This window comes from Drosophila willistoni, unplaced genomic scaffold (assembly GCF_018902025.1).
Source record: "Drosophila willistoni isolate 14030-0811.24 unplaced genomic scaffold, UCI_dwil_1.1 Seg531, whole genome shotgun sequence".
Taxonomy (NCBI): Eukaryota; Metazoa; Arthropoda; class Insecta; order Diptera; family Drosophilidae; genus Drosophila; species Drosophila willistoni.
Window position 1 is genome coordinate 70,694 of NW_025814459.1, and position 20,787 is coordinate 91,480.

General features: G+C 37.1%; 1 protein-coding gene across 4 annotated transcripts in view; it reads right to left on the reverse strand.

Annotated features, from left to right (window-relative positions):
• LOC6653350 (lysine-specific demethylase 6A) overlaps window positions 1–20,787 on the reverse strand; it is a 213,256-nt gene that overhangs the window by 57,756 nt on the left and 134,713 nt on the right. For all 4 annotated transcript variants that reach the window (XM_047013058.1, XM_047013057.1, XM_047013059.1 and 1 more), the window contains 3 exons: window positions 13,238–13,589; window positions 11,599–12,290; window positions 11,410–11,534 (listed from right to left, as the gene is read on the reverse strand). In XM_047013058.1, coding sequence (XP_046869014.1) covers window positions 11,410–11,534; window positions 11,599–12,290; window positions 13,238–13,589 — 1,169 coding nt within the window. The remainder of the gene's footprint in view (window positions 1–11,409; window positions 11,535–11,598; window positions 12,291–13,237; window positions 13,590–20,787) is intronic.

A 20,787-nucleotide genomic window follows, 5' to 3' on the forward strand; every position in this document is an offset into this window, starting at 1 on the left:
CCGTCCGTCCGTCCGTCCGTCCGTCCGTCTGGATCAACGCAAACTCCTCCTAGACCGTTGGAGCTACAGAGCTGAAATTTTGCATGTAGGCTTGTATATATTGCAGGCGTTGTATATCTCGGATTCAGCCGGATCGGATCACTATATCATATAGCTCCCATACAAACGCCAAAGTCACGAACAGTGACTTTTCTTAATAACTTCGGTTTTTTTTGAGCTATTGTCGTGAAATTTAATATTGGTGAGTTAATTACACATATAAACGACTGTGCCAAATTTGATCAAGATCGGGTGACTATATCATATAGCTCCCATAGGAACGATCTTTCGAAAACAGTGACTTTTGTCAATTACTTCGTAACTTTTGAAGCAATTGTCATAAAAATTTATATTTCTCAGTTTAGCATAACTATTAATGACTGTGCCAAATTTGATTAAGATCGGGCGACTATATCATATAGCTCCCATAGGCACAATCGGTGGTGAACAGTGACTTTGATCAATAACTTCGTTATTTCCTAAGCCGTTCTTTCGCAAATATTAGACCTTTTACTCAAAAAACTTGCAAGGGTATACAAACTTTGACGCGGTCAAAGTTAGCCCCGGCCCTCTGGTTTCATTTTGCAAACAATTATTGGACAAACTGTATCGTATTTCATGGTATGTTTCCTTTTCCATTGCATTTTGTATATCACATTTTGTTTGTTGAATATATGTTTAAGAATATGGTCAGGTTTGTGTGCTATTTTTATTTGATTTTTAAGTTTTACGCATATGTCTTTTAAGAAGAGGATTCAGATCAGAAACCTTATGGATGAGGGCAAAACTTACATAGAAGTCTGTGAAATTTTTAAGCGCTCCCGAACTGCAGTTCAAAATGCATTAAAAGGTAAAAAAATATGAGAAAGACGTGGCCGAAAGCTTCAAATCTCGCCCGAATTAGAAAAAAATATAGTACGAGACTCAAGGCTTCGCTCGTTTGCATCTGCTGTGGAGATCCAGGAAGAGCCTAAAGTGCCGGCCAGTGTTTAGACAGTGCGGTGAGAGTTACCTCAAAATAACTTGAACGCTCGCAGCCCTCGAAAAAATCCGCTTCTCCCACAGAAGACCATAAACGGATGGATTGAATGCTCAAAATTTCACATAAAATGGCCTGTGGAGAAATGGCGCAACGTACTGTGGTCAGATGAGTCCAAAATTGTGATGTTTGGAGAGGGGGGATCTAGGCTGTATATTCGTGTACAGAAAAACACGGAGTACAGTCCACAGTACACCACCAAGACTATTAAACATGGCAGATGAAGTGTGTTGGTGTCAGGCTATTTTTTCTAATACGGTGTTGGTCCTATATGCTGCATAGAAGGCATAATGTGTACGTTAAAATTATTGAAGAAGTAAAGGTACCACATGTCGAAGAGAAAATATCACTTTGTTGGGTCTTTCAACAAGACAATAACCAGAAACACACAAGGAAAGTGGCAAAAGCTGGTATCGATAATGCTAGGGTAGATTTAATAAAGTTGCCCGCACAGTCGCCTGATCTGAGCCTGATTGAAAATTTGTAGTGCGACGTTAAGAAGGGAGTAGTGGCTGCAAAGCCAACCACTAACAGAGGTCCTTATACTGCTATAGAGCGTACATGAAAGGCCATAACACCAGAAAGGTGTCAGAAAATTATAGATTCAATGCCGCGTCGCTGCGCAGCCGCACTGGGGAACAATGGACATGCCACTAATTATTAATAGATTGATATTAACTTTGTCTTTATTTCAAAACTATTTCCGTGGTATAAAACTCTATACTATAATATTTTGTGCTCTTTAAAATATGTGCTACTATTATTTTGCTCTTCATTATTTTTAAAATATCAAAATGGAGTGGTTTTTTTTTATTTATAATATAATTAATAACAGACCACATAATAGATTTGCATACCAAGAAGTCTTAGTCTTGCCCCGATAACATAACTTTCTATGATATTTATAAAATGGGTGAAGCCACTACTATTTTTTTGTTCGTATTTAATGTCTGTATGTTAATGTCTGTGCCGAATTCGATAAAGATAAGAAAAACAGTGAATTTGATCAATACCTTCGTTATATCCTATGCTAAGATTGTAGGCCGTTTTTTCGCAAACATTAACCTTTTTAGATAAAACGATTTTCCACTTTTATGGCTATAGGTAAGGAAAGAGTTACCAAAAACGTTGCAAGGCTCTCTGGTTGCTAAGTATTTTGGTGACTATACGTTTGTACAAAAACAGTGACTTCTATCAATAACCTCTTCACTTTTCATGCAGTTGCCATTAAAGTATTTGTCAGCTTAATATACCTATTAATGACTATGAGAAATTTGATCAAAAGCCGATAACTATATTATGTTTTGCTCCCATATAAACAGACGATAGAGTAGCATGCTACATGCGCCGCATTGCTACAGGCTAATTGTAAGATTGTCGCAATAAATAAAAATTAAAATCGGTAATTACACTCCTCATCACTTGAATAGGACACCTCCAACGTATGTTTTCCATGACACACTACTCCCCAACCTATAAAGCTAGCTATCCATTTTTTTTTTTTTAATTAAAGATTATTTAATACTTATGTTTTAAACAAATGAAGAACTTCATGATACTGATTTAGTTTATAACAAAAATGGTTTTCTCAAACTACATCAAATTTTGGCATTCAAATTGTATGTCACTTGAATAGGACACCTCAACAAAAATACATTTTAAATTCGTTTCAATGTTTTAACATATGCATAACTTCGTTTACATACAAAAATAGAAAATAGGAAAGTAGAAAAAAAAAGATTTAATAATGTGTCGAGCCACTTTTCTGTTCCAAGACTTCAATTATCCTGTTTGGAAGAGATTCATACAAACTGGCCAAATAATTCAAAGAAATGGAATCCCAAGCCATTTCAATTGCTTTGATTAATTCTGGAACACTTGAATATTGTTTTCCTGAACTATAAATCTCCCGTGTCAGCCATCCCCACACATTTTCGAGCTTAGGAGGTCCACATTTTGGCTCTTTATGAACGATTTTACAAGCCGAGCTGTATGTATTGGCGCATTATCTTGCTAATACATCCATGGGAGAGGCCCAAAAAGGGTTTGAAAATGTGGAAAAGTCTCTACCTAAATTTCCTTGTAGCACAATGCATTCATTGTTGATGACAAAAATTTAAGTTTAAAGGTGCCATAGTACGAAATGGCCCCCCACACCATCACACCTCCAGCTCTGCTATGAAGACGGTCCTAATGATGAGGTACTTTGCGTATATCTTGGAAATAATCACTATACCCGTCTGGACCTTCTACATTGATTTTTTTGGGTCCAGTGGGTCCAGGCCACATGCTCGCGACAAAAACTGAGTCGTTGCGCTTGCCATGTTGAGAGGAGGCTTTCTTTTTAATTTTAAGTCTCTTTAGATGTTTAGCCTTCGAAATAACACGATGGACTGTGGATATATTAGCATGACCGTCACATTTTTCACGAATTTTAGTCACAGAGTCGTGAGAATTGGACGATTTTCTTAATATTAGTTGTCTCTCAGCATTGGAAATCACACTATGAGTGCGGCCTTTCATATTCTTTCCATAGCCAGACACATTACTTTAAAATTTTGAAATGACATGTCGAATTCTATTGATTTTTATACCATACACCCATAGAGAGAAATGGTATATTAAAGTCGCCAAAATGTATGTAACAGGCAGAAGGAAGCATCTCCGACCCCACAAAGTATATATATGTAGGATTTTACTTTATCCCGGTTTATTTATTACAATATTATTAAAGGATGTGATTTCCTTGTTAAGTCTTATATTATTAACAATGTTTCTTTGTGTTAAGAATACATATGTATATTTTATATTATTTAAATGGCCTTAGTGATAATTTGGGTGCGCGATGTGATCGAGGCGAGAGTACGATTGCGAGTGCTTTATGAATCAACGCTTCTCTTTATTTGCCAATGAGTGAGTCGACCAGATAGGTACGGCCGCTGCGTGTCGTTCTGTCTCGCTCACTAGCTACTGCCCGATTGCCATGATTATGCCCGCCTGACACTTCATTTCCTACAATCGGCTGTCCTGACAAGTCATTCGACCCGAATGATCCTAGCCAAGGCTTCATGAACTCAGTCACTGTTGAGGTCTTACAAGGTCCTTCACCATCGCCAACTTTCTCAACGTCGTATCGACCGTGCCTATTTACCTTCGTGACTTTATATGGTCCTAAGTATTTACCTCTCAACTTTAGACCTGTCCCATACTGCGTACGTTTAATCGCCACTAACTCGTTTAAATTGTATTTTCTTTCCCATTTCCTGTTCTTGTCAAACGTCCTTTTCATTTCCTGCTGTATTTCATTAATATTCTTTCGAGCCTCCGCTCTAATCTCATCACGACCACAGTCTAATTCTTCTATTAACGAATCGGTTATCAGCTTTCTTATTGCGGGATCATCAGGACTACGCATCTCTATTCCTGTCAAAATCTTAAAAGGTGTAACTCTTGTACTTCTTGGAGCAGTATTATTAACAAGTTGTTGCACACGACCAACATACTTGTACCAGTTTCCCTCATTCTCTTGGCTTAACTTTGAAATCATTGGAACTATTATCTTATGCATCCTTTCTACTTGGCCGTTGCCGCGGGGTACACCTGTTGCTAGCAGTAAATGCTGTATATCCTGTCTGATACAATACTACTTAAACGCATTGGATGTGAAAGCTGCTCCCCTGTCAGAAATTATTCTCACCGGGTTACCAAAAATTATCGCCTGCTTTTCAAGACAACTAAGTACTTCATCGACTCCTGTTCCACGAGTCGGATACAACCATACAAACTTAGAGAACCCATCAACAATAACAAGTATATGATTATAACGCTTTGTCGTGACCTCCATCGGCCAACGTGATCAATGTGATATGTCATCAATGGCTGATCTCCTTTGCTTATTGGCATCAAATATCCTTCCTTTTTACCGGTTTTGGCATTAACAATAAGACATTCCACGCAACACTCAACAACACGGGCTACCTTTTCTTTTAATTTTGGAATATAATACGATTTTTCAACGATATCCTGAGTCTTTCTAGCTCCAAAATGTCCTTGTTTGTGTGCAATCTGTATTATTTCTTTTTCTATCTGCGAGGGAACGACAATAAGTTCTTGATTGGGGTCTTTTAACAATATTTCATTTTCAATGTAAAAATCTTCATATCCCTTCTCCTGAACTAAACTCCTGATCAATTTAGTCCAATCATCTGACAACTGTGCTTCCCTCAATCTATGGGTTATGGTGTCGGTTATCTTTGAACCTGAACGATGTTCGATCTGATAGTCGAAATCTTGTACGTACATTGCCCAACGTGCTACACGTAACGGAACCTCTTTCTTTTTCATTGTCATCGTGAACGCATTACAATCTGTAACAATCTTAAATCTCAATCCTAGCACATATACACGCCACTTTATTAATGCTCCAATAACTGCTAAAACCTCAAGTTCATACGAATCATACTTCTCTTCGCAAGGTTTAGTTTTCCGACTCATATATTGTACCGGATGAAATAAACCATCTTCTGAATCTTTCTGTAAAAGCGCAGCTCCGTGTGAATCTCAGTCTCTAGCTTAGGATTGTATAACTTTAAAACGGGACCTTTGATCAATGCTAGCTTCAATTGCTCAAACGCTACCATTTGCAATTCTTTAAACTCAAACTTGTTGTCTTTTCGCAAAATGTCCGTCAAGGGCTTAGCTGTTACTGCGTATCCTTCGATAAATCTACGGAAATACGATGTTAACCCCAAAAATCTTTGAATTGACTTCTTGTCATGTGGGATCGGGAATCTTGAAACACCATCAGTCTTCTCCTTACTTGGCTTAATACTTCCATTTTCAACTATATAGCCCAAAAAATTTACTTTACTTTGCAGTATCTGACATTTTTCCCAGTTTATTCTCAACCCATTTTCCGCAGCTATCTTTAACACTCTTTTAAGTTTAATTAGACCATCATTCACGTTAACACTTGGTATAATTATATCGTCCATATACACCACTGCATCTCCATTCTTCACTGATTTTCTAATTACTGCCATTATAAATCTTGTAAAAACTGCTGGAGAGTAGGATATTCCGAAAGGTACATATAGGAATTCATACTGACCATTCTGAGTTACGAATGCTGTGTACTTCTGAGATTTTTCCTCAACAGGAACATGGAAAACCCCGTTTGTTAGATCTAGAGTAGTATAAACTAACGCACTTTGAAGTTTTTCTAATACGGTATCCATCTGTGGCATAGGAAAATTATCTCGGACCACTTTCTCATTTAGCTTTCTGTAATCGCAGCACAAACGCTTTTTCCCATTCTTCTTTGTTACAAGTACAACAGGCGAAGCATATTCGGAAAAACTTGGCCTTATTATCTTCTCCTCCAACCAATCTTGTACTGTACTATCAACAATTTTCTGATCAGACTCTGCTAGACGCCTTGGATGCTGATAAACTGGCAACTCATCTGTTAGTACAATCTTCATTTCGATAGGAGTGTTTGTATTTCTAATAGGTTTGTAACTTTTAATCAACTTCTTGACTTCACTAGCGATTTCTGCACTGATATGTGACAAGTCACTCTTGATTTCCACTTCATTCTGTTCTGCACTGTGCATACACATACTTTCAAATTCCTTAAACAACTCAGCACAAGATTTACGCGTTACACAGTGATTCTTTTCCCTTGATGCTCACAAACTTTATACCTTTCTTTGTAACAACCAAATCGACGTGATCTAATATAGTTCTACCCAAAATTGCCTCGTATGCCATGTCTTCATCAGGAACGATATGAAACTCGACTTCCATCTCAATGCCATCTATCTTGACACTTATGCTAAAACTACCAAAGGTCATCACATGACTTCCACCAATGCCTGTAAGGCTCTTCGAATATCCTGTTAATGATTTAATTCCAAGTTCGACAAACACGCTTTTACGTATGAGACTCAAATTTGCTCCTCTATCAATTAGACCGTTGAACTTAATCGACTTATAAGTTACTTCTTTCAACTCCAAACCCGAATCGGTAAATTTACCTGATGCTTTTACTATCATCTACAACATTGGTACTTTCAACTTTGGTGGTATCTTTTCCCTTACATTTAAATGAGCGATGGCCTGTTTTGCCACATTTAAAACAAGTAAACGTTTTCTTGTTACAGTCTCTCATCATGTGTGAAGGATCACCACATTTAAAACATTTGCGATCACCGTTTGTTATCGAACTTTTCTCTCCATTATCTCTACCTTGCTTGTGAAAAGATGACTCCAATGTTGTTTTCTTTGAGGACTTCCTAGGATCATAGGATTTTAAGTACGTCTCTATTTGAACTTTCAACCCATCCACTGTTCTGGCTTGATACAATAATGCCTTATTTGCTCTCAGGTCTGGTATACCTTCTACGAAATACTCGATTAAACTTTCGTCATCCAAATCGATCGGCTTTGCGATTTCCATTAACGAATACAAAAACTCATACAAATTCTCACCTCTCTTCAACTGTCGATTGCTTAGTCTTCTATGAACTTCGGCTGATGAAACCTTTACTCTGAATTCGTTTTCCAAAGCTACTTTCAGGGACTCCCAACTACAAATATCTCTCTTACTACGTATAAACGACAATGCAGCTCCCTTTAACAATTGTTTTGCATACACAAAAAGCTGTAACTGACTCCACTGTACGGTTAAAGCGCATTCTTCTAGCTCCCTAGTCCATTGTACAACATCAATCGAACCTAAACCGTAAAACTCGGAAACGCTTCCCTCCACATCTTTTAGTGTGAACCTTTGCCATCAATTTCGTCAATATTTCTGCCACCGGTCTGGTTTCGTCGTGCAGGCGAAGTAACTCACACTCAAGACAATATTTAAACAGCTCACCCAACTATAGTCGTCCTGCTCTATGGAACCACTCAATATCGCTGTTGCAACTCACTCAGATGTTCAGTTCGCTCTCTGTTGCCACTCGCTCTGCTGTCGCTCCTCACTCTGCTGTTTTCCACTCGTTCTCTTGGTCTCTTTGTCTGCTTCCACACCAACTGTCTCAACTTGTCTGCTGCCTTCTCGTTTGGACTTGTCGTCGTCGTCTGCTTCTTATAACGGTTTGTGTTGTCCGCTCTCTTTGTCTGCTTCCACACCAATTATCTCAACTTCGTGTCTGCTGCCTTCTCGTTTGTATTTGTCGTCGTCGTCTGCTTCTTGTAACGGTTTGTGTTGTCCGCTCTCTTTGTCTGCTTCCACACCAATTATCTCAACTTCGTGTCTGCTGCCTCCTCGTTTGGACTTGTCGTCGTCGTCTGCTTCTTGTAACGGTTTGTGTTGTCCGCTCTCTTTTGGTTTTCCGCTTCCACAGTGAACACCAGTTATCATCAACTTTGTGCTCTCTGTCTGCTCTCTCCGTCTGTCTGCTTCCACAGTGAACACTAATTTTCATCAACTTCGTGCCCTCTGTCTGCTCTCTCTGTCTGTCTGCTTCCACAGTGAACACTAATTATCATCAACTTCGTGTCCGCTGTCTGCTTCCACAGTAAACACTAGTTATCATCAACTTCGTGTCTGCTGTCTGCTCTCTCTGTCTGTCTGCTTCCACAGTGAACACTGGTTATCATCAACTTCGTGCCCGCTGTCTGCTGTCTGCTGTCTCCGTCTGTCTGCTTCCACAGTGAACACTGGTTATCATCAACTTCTTGTCCACTGTCTGCTTCCACAGTAAAAAATAGTTATCATCAACTTCGTGTCTGCTGTCTGCTCTCTCTTTTCCTCTCGAGTCACCACCGTTCTCGAGCCGCTCTCAACTTCAGTCGCCGACTTTTTGCCTAAACGGCGCCAAAATTCTTAGTGACGCTCTTCTTGCGTCGTCCGACCGCTCACCGTCTCACCGTCCACTCGTCGCCTCTCGTACAGTCACACCAACTTCCACTATTTTTTGAACTTGTAGTGGTTGCTTCTTGTGAAATTCGTTCGCCAACAACCTTGAGTTTGTATATGTATTACACGTTAATGCATGCAATTTTAACAATTTTCTGTTCACTTGCGAACTTCACACACACATACAAATTTCACTAATTGTCTTGGGCCAGAAATCTCGGTTGAGCCCCCAGTTTGTAGGATTTTACTTTATCCCGGTTTATTTATTACAATATTATTAAAGGATGTGATTTCCTTTTAAGTCTTATATTATTAACAATGTTTCTTTGTGTTAAGAATACATATGTATATTTTATATTATTTAAATGGCCTTAGTGATAATTTGGGTGCGCGATGTGATCGAGGCGAGAGTACGATTGCGAGTGCTTTATGAATCAACGCTTCTCTTTATTTGCCAATGAGTGAGTCGACCAGATAGGTACGGCCGCTGCGTGTCGTTCTGTCTCGCTCACTAGCTACTGCCCGATTGCCATGATTATGCCCGCCTGACACTTCATTTCCTACATATATTCTTGATCAGGATCAACAACCGAGTCGATCTAGCCATGTCCGTCTGTCCGTCCGTCCGTCCGTATGAACACGCATATATCAGAGACTATAAGAGCTAGAGCCACCAAATTCGTATGTAGACTCGTGTGGTATGTAAATATATAGAGTTAATTGGAATTTTGGCCACGCCCCCTTACGCCCCCAGAATTTATATAAAACTGTTTTTCTTAAAAAGTATAACAGATAGAGACATCAAATTTGGTTTATATACTCATTTAGTTAGCACGCAGAAAATAATTGTTCCAACTTTTTGCCACGCCCCCTTCCGCCCCCGCAATTCATTAAAAATTGGCTCTTGCAATTTTTTGACCATCGCGATCAAATTTGGCAGACTAATAAATCTTATCTATTTCTACCAAACTTTATTTATTTTATTGAAATCGGACTAGAAACAAGCAAAATATGCGTATGAACGTATTTTGCTGCGCGATCCATAAGGGCAGAATTGGCCGTTGGCTAGTGGCGGCGCAAGACTGCTCGTGTGTTTGTAGAGTGAGCGAGATAGCATATGGTATGGCATGTTATAACAATTTAATAGACATACATTTGGTTTTCGAAATTTTAAATATTTGTTTCACCTGGTGTATGGTATACCCAAGTCGGCGAGACGACTTACTTACTTCATTTTGGCTATTTTTGCAATTGATAGTCCAGAGTCCTTGTAGGCCTTTATTTGTCCTCTTTCCTCATCAGTTAAGGACTTTCCTCGACCCATTTTGTTTTTATGTTAAAGCCAATACTCGAAAATAGCAAAAAACCTCCTTTAACAAAATTTGTATGATCACTCGCCAAAATAAACGATCAAACTAAATGCATGTTCTATTCAAGTGACAGAAAAAATTTACTCAATTTCATACGAATTCCAACACAAAGCAAAAAAATATAATGGCTCTTTCCCAGAGGTTTCTGTTGCGGTTTGATAGACGTGAATAACTGCTAAAAGACAACTTACAAAAAAACCGTTATTTTATCATTTCGCTTTTGAGTTCTTCGCAAAAATACAATAACCGTACACGCTGTCCTATTCAAGTCATGAGGAGTGTATGTACATGACACATTCTATGAGGCGTTTCGATATTTAAAATATTTTTTACTTGGTGTATGGTATCCCGAATCACTTTGATACCAGTAACAAAGCGATGAGTAGCAAAAAATGAAGTAAGTAAGTCGTTTCGGCGACTTCGGTATACCATGCACCAGCTGAAAAAGTATTTTAAATTTTGAAAATGTCTATTAAATTCGCCTCTTAGCATATGCTATCTCGCTCACCCTCACAAAAACACACGAGCACTCTAGCGCCGCCACTAGCCTACGGCCAACTCCGCCCTTATGGACGGCTTAGTAAAACTCGTTTATATGTATATTTTCCATGTTTCTAGTCCGATTTTAATATTTGGTTGATTGGTGGATATTAATAGGGCCCTATAGTGAATTTGGTTTGGTGGTAGTCAACAAATTGCTGGAGGCAATCAGTTTTTTTCTGGAGCCGAAAGTAGGTGGCATAAAGGTTAAATATTGATAATCTGCACGGATATTAAAAATCTACATACCAAATTGGATGGTCCTTGCTTTGTTAGTTTTCGAGAAAATCACTTTTATTTCATTTTCAGGGGCGGAAGTGGGCGTGGCAAAATTTTGAACAAAGCCAAATCTGTACGCGTGTACATATGATTATAGTTATGACTATCTCAATTCTAAAATTAAAGTGTGTTATATAACTTATGAAGTTTTACTCAACGAACTTTAGAAATTGTTACTTTAATGGTGTAACATAAGAAAGAGAAGAATGAGATCCCTTTTAAATAAAAACAAACAAATGTTCAAAATATCTAATTATAAAAATTTTCTTTACCTTAACATTTTACTGCTGGTTTTCGATCTTTTTCGTTTCAAGCTTACGCTAGAATTTGAAATTGAATCTTTAGAATCAGAATCTGACAAAACTTGTGAACCAGCAAACCCTTTATCTCCTTCCTCCTGAAAAAAATATATTATATTTGTGTATTATGATCAATAAATGTCTATTATTAATCAATTGCACCTTAAGACTGTCTTGAAAACTTGAAGCTTGATATTGCGCATATTTTGCAATCGTTGTATGTGATCGATGTGATATGCAAGCCCAAACTCGTTTTGCCTGAGATAAGTCCCAATTTTCATCTGGTGACTGATGTACTTGAGTTCTGACTTCAACACTGTGATCAGGATTGGCCTCGACCAATGTTTTCGTTGAGAAGAGTCCCAAATCAAGTTTCAAAGCTCCTGCCAATCCCCGCACAACGGCTATTGGATGTTTTAAACAAAACTCCTGTAATTGTGGGCTGAATGCATTTTTTTTGTTTTCCAAATGAACCGAAGGTGTTGGTGGTAAAAGTTGGTCTCTCGATAATTTTTGTGGAGGGCAATCCGGTGGTGAAGGTGGGGGAGAATTTGAATTAAGAATCGTGTAACAAACTGGCGGCTCGTCAATAGTCAAATCCTTGACGGCCAATAACAACTGACTTGAATCCATATTTGTTTTAAAAGCAGGTGATAGGTCCGCTTTGACAGTGGATATATCAAGTTCTACGTTTTTTTTAACTTCTTGAGGTTTATAATTTGTTTCATTACTACATAAAAGTGGAATATTAACAGCTTCGACTTTAATTTCATTTGGCATTTTTATCGACGAATTAACTATTTCCCCTTTTTTGCAAGTGTTTAATATGTCCTCCGTAAAAGTATCCGTGGTATCTTTAATCAAAGAAAAAAAAAAGTTTGGGATAATAGATTATAATTGATGAAACATAATTATGCAGTGTCGAACACGAGTGTACACATGTTTGTAAACTTGAACTTCAAATGACTGTTGAAACTTTAAAAACCAATGAAACGCTTTGATTTTCGTCAGATATATTTAAAAAAGAAACTAAAACCAGAGGCCCGGGGCTAACTTCGACCGCGTCAAAGTTTGAATACCCTTGCAACTTTTTTGGTAACTCTTTCCTTACATATAGCCATCAAAGTGAAAAGGCTAAAGTTTGCAAAAAAAATATTACCAAGGAAATAACTAAGATATTGATCAAAGTCACTGTTTTCCACCGATCGTTCCTATGGGAGCTATATGATATTTTTACCCGATCTTAATAAAATTTGGCACAGTTGTTTATAGGTGTAATTAACTCACAAATATCATATTTCATGAGAATAGTTAAGAAAATAACGAAGTTATTGAGAAAAGTCACTGTTCGTGACTTTGCCGTTTGTATGGCAGCTATATGAAATGATGGTCCGATCCAGCTGAATCCGATATATACAACCCCTGCAAGTATATACAAGCGTACATGCAAAATTTCAGCTTTGTAGCTCTTACGGACAGACAGACGGACGGACGGACATGCCTATATGAATTCGTCTCGTCGTGCTGATCAATAATATATACACTTTATATGGTCAGAAATGCTTCCTTCTATGCGTTGCCCTCTGGTTTCTTTTTAATTTTATAAAATGTTCACCAAATTATACTAACAATAAGCTTAAACATTCTTCTTACCAAATTCTGTACAATTTCATGCAAAATTTTTCTTCCATTCGCCGGTGGTTTATGGTTTCTAAAGGCATTTGAAATTTAACTTATGCATGTCACTTGTACTCGGCACTGTATGTTAATAGGGCCATAACAGAAAAGAAAGCATACATACCTAATGAATTTATAGTATATTTGCAAAACATTTGTGCTATGTTTTTGGCATCATATTCTTCATTTACTGTAATAGCATGTTTTATTTTTGAAATGTACGATGGTGAAGTTGCATTGTCCCCCATAACTTTATTTTCCTGTAAGTTTATTGGGTAAGACGATAATTTATTTGATTGTATCGGGTGTTCTTCTAAGTTTAAATTTTGAATAATTAGGTGTTGCGGATCACTTAATGCATTCGCAATTGGGAAGTCTTGAACTGATCGATTTTCTTCAATATTGTCACATTTATCCCGTTTTGCAGGCAATGGGCTTTGACTATCATAATTATGCGGGTATGGTGGTGGCGGTCCCTGTAAAGAATTAGCAATGAATTAGTATTGTTCAAATACATGTAATTATGTTCCCATATGGAGATACAAAAATATTTATATTAGATTACATTACACATTACATTAGGGGAGAGGGTCCAGTTATGAGCCGGGTTTTGAAAAACCTCAAAATTTTTTCCTCAGTTCCGGGAAATGAAAAATTAAGAAGTTTAACATTTAAATATCAACCTAACGCAACTTTTTCCAAAGAAAGTTGAGTTACTTAAAAAATTTTAGAACAGATTTAATCTGGATATCTTTTTTTAGGCCGAAAAAAAAGTGGCCCTGTTATGAGTGACCTTAAGAAATTTACTGAAAATAAGAATATACGAAAGGAATGTCACACGAATTGTTGTGATTTAATGGTTTATTTATTATGAAGGCCTTCAATGGCAAAGACAATGAAAAACACAAAAGAAACTGGCCTCAAATGGCCATAAATGACAACGATTTTTATTCCTCGTCGTCCATGTTTCTTTCGCAGGTTTTCAACACGATGTTTGGTACGCGTATATACAATTCGATTATTAACGTTGGTGTCTGTCAAAAAACTGCAAAACGTCTAATGAACATGATTTACAATGCTCAAACTGTCATTCAATACCGCATTTCAAAAATATTTGAGAATGTCATAACTGGACCAGAGGCACAACTGGGCCCTTTCCCCTACATATTACATTATACAAGCCGACATTTTTCAGGTCATGAAAGTAGTTAAGAACAACTCTCAAGTTAACATCAGCAAAAATCATGTCTGCTTGTGTTATTATCCTGTTCTCTTAATAATTAATTAATAATATAAATAATAATAATTAAAAAATTTATTGGAGCGGAGCTTCAGGTCAATCTCACTGATTTATTTGTAAGACTTTAAATCATAGGCAGCACAAAAGGTGAGCAGGTTGTCTGTATAGCTATTTCAAGAACCACCAAGTTCTATCATCAGCAGACTTCGCTAAAGAATCCACAGTTGTAATGGCCATACCATATCTTTAACACTAAAACTAGTTGGGAATTACATTGCCAACTAAATGAAGCGAAAAAAGAACGGCAAAGCTTACAACTGCAGATTCCACCAATCTGGTTACAGACAACCTGCTCACCTTTTGTGCTGCCTATGATTTAAAGTCTTACAAATAAATCAGTAAGATTGACCTGAAGCCCCGCTCAAACAAATTTTTGATTAACTTCAATAAGGTCGAAATCTAGACAAATACCAAAAACGGAAGGCCCGCCGTTTTACACTTGCTGTAAAAAACCCTCTTTTTTGCATATAGTACAATATACTATTACAAAATATTTGGGCGCGACGATTAGTTGGTTAAGGCGAAGCCCTTTACACTAATTCAGCTGGCGCCCATGGGTATGCACACAAAAAAGGTGGAATCTGCAGTTGCAAGCTTTGCCGTTCTTTTTTCGCTTCATTTAGTTGGCAATGTAATTCCCAACTAGTTTTAGTGTTGAAGATATGGTATGGCCATTACAATTGTGGATTCTTTAGCGAAGTCTGCTGATGATAGAACTTGGTGGTTCTTGAAATAGCTATACAGACAACCTGCTCACCTTTTGTGCTGCCTATGATTTAAAGTCTTACAAATAAATCAGTAAGATTGACCTGAAGCCCCGCTCAAACAAATTTTTGATTAACTTCAATAAGGTCGAAATCTAGACAAATACCAAAAACGGAAGGCCCGCCGTTTTACACTTGCTGTAAAAAACCCTCTTTTTTGCATATAGTACAATATACTATTACAAAATATTTGGGCGCGACGATTAGTTGGTTAAGGCGAAGCCCTTTACACTAATTCAACTGGCGCCCATGGGTATGCACACAAAAAAGGTGGAATCTGCAGTTGCAAGCTTTGCCGTTCTTTTTTCGCTTCATTTAGTTGGCAATGTAATTCCCAACTAGTTTTAGTGTTGAAGATATGGTATGGCCATTACAATTGTGGATTCTTTAGCGAAGTCTGCTGATGATAGAACTTGGTGGTTCTTGAAATAGCTATACAGACAACCTGCTCACCTTTTGTGCTGCCTATGATTTAAAGTCTTACAAATAAATCAGTAAGATTGACCTGAAGCCCCGCTCAAACAAATTTTTGATTAACTTCAATAAGGTCGAAATCTAGACAAATACCAAAAACGGAAGGCCCGCCGTTTTACACTTGCTGTAAAAAACCCTCTTTTTTGCATATAGTACAATATACTATTACAAAATATTTGGGCGCGACGATTAGTTGGTTAAGGCGAAGCCCTTTACACTAATTCAGCTGGCGCCCATGGGTATGCACACAAAAAAGGTGGAATCTGCAGTTGCAAGCTTTGCCGTTCTTTTTTCGCTTTCCCAACTAGTTTTAGTGTTGAAGATATGGTATGGCCATTACAATTGTGGATTCTTTAGCGAAGTCTGCTGATGATAGAACTTGGTGGTTCTTGAAATAGCTATACAGACAACCTGCTCACCTTTTGTGCTGCCTATGATTTAAAGTCTTACAAATAAATCAGTAAGATTGACCTGAAGCCCCGCTCAAACAAATTTTTGATTAACTTCAATAAGGTCGAAATCTAGACAAATACCAAAAACGGAAGGCCCGCCGTTTTACACTTGCTGTAAAAAACCCTCTTTTTTGCATATAGTACAATATACTATTACAAAATATTTGGGCGCGACGATTAGTTGGTTAAGGCGAAGCCCTTTACACTAATTCAGCTGGCGCCCATGGGTATGCACACAAAAAAGGTGGAATCTGCAGTTGCAAGCTTTGCCGTTCTTTTTTCGCTTCATTTAGTTGGCAATGTAATTCCCAACTAGTTTTAGTGTTGAAGATATGGTATGGCCATTACAATTGTGGATTCTTTAGCGAAGTCTGCTGATGATAGAACTTGGTGGTTCTTGAAATAGCTATACAGACAACCTGCTCACCTTTTGTGCTGCCTATGATTTAAAGTCTTACAAATAAATCAGTAAGATTGACCTGAAGCCCCGCTCAAACAAATTTTTTCATATACGGTATATTAATTGAGCTATATGTAGTAGTTTTGGAAATATTGAAATTTTTCAAGTGACTTTATAAATATTCAAGGAAGGGTTGAACACTTCTGATTAATTTAATTAATTTAAAAGTTTAATTTTAAAAATTTATTCATTTATCAAAACTGGGTTTTATCGGGACTTCGGGTCAATAAATCTTAATAATTTATAAGATTTAAAATCATAGGCAGCACAAAAGGTGAGAAGGTTGTCTGTGTTGCTATTTCAAGAACCACCAAGTTCTATCATCAGCAGAATTCGCTAAAGAATCCACAGTTGTAATGGCCATACCATATCTTCAACGCTAAAAGTAGTTGGGAATTCAAACTACATGAAGCGAAAAAAGAACGGCAAAGCTTGCAACTGCAGATTCCACCTTTTTTGTGTGCATACCCTTGGGCGTCATCTGAATTAGTGTAAAGGGCTTCGCCTTAACCAACTAACCGTCGCACATAGGTAGATTTTGCAAAATTAGGCGGCCAAAAGTAAAATAAACCAGATGTTTGCGAAAGAACGGCCTACAATCTTAGCATAGGAAAAAACTAAGATATTGATCAAAGTCACTGTTTTCCACCAATCGTTCCTATGGGAGCTATATGATATAGTTACCCGATCCTTATCAAATTTGGCACAGTCATTAACAGATATATTAAACTAACGAATGTTTAATTTGAAAGTAATCGCGTCAAAAGTAACGAAGTTATTAACAAAAGTCACTGTTTTCGAAAGATCGTTCCTATGGGAGCTATATGATATAGTCACCCGATCTTGATCAAATTTGGCACAGTCGTTTATATGTGTAATTAATTTACCAATATTGACTTTCATGACAATAGGTCAGAAAATAACGAAGTTATTAAGAAAAGTCACTGTTCGTGACTTTGCCATTTGTATGGGAGCTATATGATATAGTGATCCGATCCGGCTGAATCCGAGATATACAACGCCTGCAGTATATACAAGCCTACATGCAAAATTTCAGCTCTGTAGCTAACGGTCTAGGAGGAGTTTGCGTTGATCCAGACGGACGGACGGACGGACGGACATGGCTATTTGAACTCGTCTCGTCGTGCTGATCAAGAATATATATACTTTATATGGTCGGAGGAAATGCTTCCTTCTATGCGTTGCACACTTCTGACCAAAATTAATATACCCTTTTTGCAAGGGTATAAAAATCATTTTAAGAACAAACTATTGATGCACATTGCTAGGAGATACTTCCGAGAAAATAACCTCATTCCCACCAATAGTCCAGATATGTATCTCTATGTGTTATGTAGTCCTCACCAATTTTAAGAATGTTTTGCATACATTAGCATTGTTATAAAAGAGACTTATAACTACTTTCCCTGTCCGTCCCTGTAATATTTCTTAATTTAATAATTTATGCATAGTTTCAATAATTATATGAAGTTATAGTTGGGCACCTATAGCCACCTAAATATTTACGAAATATAGTTCGAAAAAAATTCGAGACCCTGTGCACAGTGGTTGAGGCGGTAGCCCAAAAATCAAATTATCAATCACAAAATATATTGCAGAATAAACCAGGGACCGTAACTGTTATAAGATAAGTCTAAAAAATCAAAAATAATTATTATTTTGAAACTTTTTCCATTTAACTCAAAAATAACTCTTATTTTTGATTTTTAAAATAAAACTAGAAAATAACTTTTATTTTTGATTTTTTTTTTCCCCTCAACCCATAACTGTTATTTTTGAAAAAAATAAAATAAAAATCATTTGTAATTTATATAAAAAAAGAAAATTATAAAAATCATTTAATGATGTTTTTGGCCGCCTAATTTTGCAAAATCTACCTATGTGCGTCGCGCCCAAATATTTTGTAATAGTATATTGTACTATATGCAAAAAAGAGGGTTTACAGCAAGTGTAAAAACAACATGTGTAAAACGGCAGGCCTTCCGTTTTTGGTATTTGTCTAGATTTGGACCTTATTGAAGTTAATCAAAACTGAGTTTTAGCGGGGCTTCAGGCCAATAAATCTTAATAATTTATAAGATGGTATGGTATGGTATGGTATGACCATTACAACTGTGGATTCTTTAGCGAATTCTGCTGATGATAGAACTTGGTGGTTCTTGAAACAGCTATACAGACAACCTGCTCACCTTTTGTGCTGCCTATGATTTTAAATCTTATAAATTATTAAGAGGTAAGGCACAGTTCCGAACTTAAAAATAGTACCACTTGCTAAGGTTATGTGTTCAAAGGATTCTTAGCTTTAATTTAAGGTTTAAGAAACATGCGAATACGTTTTTCAACGTAAAACATTTACAACTGATGGAACCAAAAACCAGAGGGCCGGGGCTAACTTCGACCGCGTCAAAGTTTGTATACCCTTGCAACTTTTTTGGTAACTCTTTCCTTACCTATAGCAGAAAAGTCACTGTTCGTGACTTTGTCGTTTGTATGGGAGCTATATGATTACGTTACAAACATCTGACCAATTTTATAATACCCTCTGCAAGGGTATAATTATAATATCCAACGTATTCAAAGTTTTTCAAGGATTTTCTTCAAATACTCAAAAAATACCCGAAATTAAAACTAGCACCACTTGCAGTATTTTTCAAAATACCGTCATATTTCGCAAGATTGCATTGTAAATCATATCAAAGAAGCTAACTTCGGCTATGCCAAAGTTTATATAGCCTTGCAGTCCTTGGCAATAATATTATTACATTTTGAAATTTCTTTCCCTGCAACTCAATTCATCAATACACAATCAAAACATTGTTTCTGTTTTTACTAAAATTTTTATACCCTTTCAAAACGGGTATATTAAGTTTGGTCAGAAGTGTGCAACGCATAGAAGGAAGCATCTCCGACCATATATATATATATGTATATACATATATTCTTGATCAGCATGACGAGACGAGTTCATATAGCCATGTCCGTCCGTCCGTCTGTCCGTCTGTCTGTCTTATGTCACGAACAGTGACTTTTCTTAATAACTTCGTTATTTTCTGAGCTATTGTCGTGATATTGGTGAGTTAATTACACATATAAACGACTGCATAGTCGAACCGATCGTTCCAATGGGAGCTATATAAAATCGTCACCCGATCTAGATGAAATTTATGCTAATTTATGCCCTTTTAGATAAAACGTTTTTCCACTTTGATGGCCATAGGTAAGAAAAGAGTTGCAAGGGTATACAAACTTTGACGCGGTCGAAGTTAGCCCCGGCCCTCTGGTTTCTTCTTCTTCCACAATTCCCTAAGCAAAGCACGTCACGCATACATATACAGTTTATGTAGTGTTGCGTCTGTGTGTGTATGTATGTACTCTGTTGATTTAATGAGGACGTAGTAGGCAGCGCTTCAGCCGATTTACAGTGTTGGAAGAAATAATAGAAACGGCAACCTACTTTGATTTTAAAACCTTTTTTTTAACGTTGGACAAATTGTCCGACCTAAAAATCAGTGTTCAAGAATGTGGAATAGTAGTACTATTACTTTTATTCAATTCGACACCTATTTTCGCGAGACTTTTTCTTCTATACGCTTTTAAGTAGAACTACCACGTGTTTCGGTTGGAAAAAATAATAGAAACGCTCAGTATTTTTCACGTCAAAAACATTTTAGATCTCATAAAAGTTAATTTTTGGGTTTATTTTAATATTCTAAATCAAGGTATTTAATATCCATTAAAATTGGTTGTGATTTCTGTTTTAATTTACTAACATTATATGCAGTATGGCTCGTGGCACGCACTCCTCAGAGAAAGAAAGGGAAATCATGAAAAAACTAAAAAACTCTGGTCGTTCAATGGCAGAAATCGCAGAATTAATGAATTGCTCAAAAAAAAAAGTGTTTTTTAGCTATTCATTATAAATATAAACAAGAAAATCGAGGTCGAAAACGTGCCACAACATCAAAATTTGACCAGGTCATTTTGCGAGAAGCGAAAAAAAACCCATTCTTTTCATCGGAAAAGCTCAAAAACAAGCTAGATGCATCAATAACGAGTATAACTATCCGGACAAGATTGGTATCATTTGGGTTAAAGGCATATAGTGCTAGAAAAGTACCGTGCTTGAGCAAGCAAAATAAAAAACGGAGAATAGATTTTGCTACTCAACATGTGCTTCGGGCCAATTGGAAAAACGTCCTATGG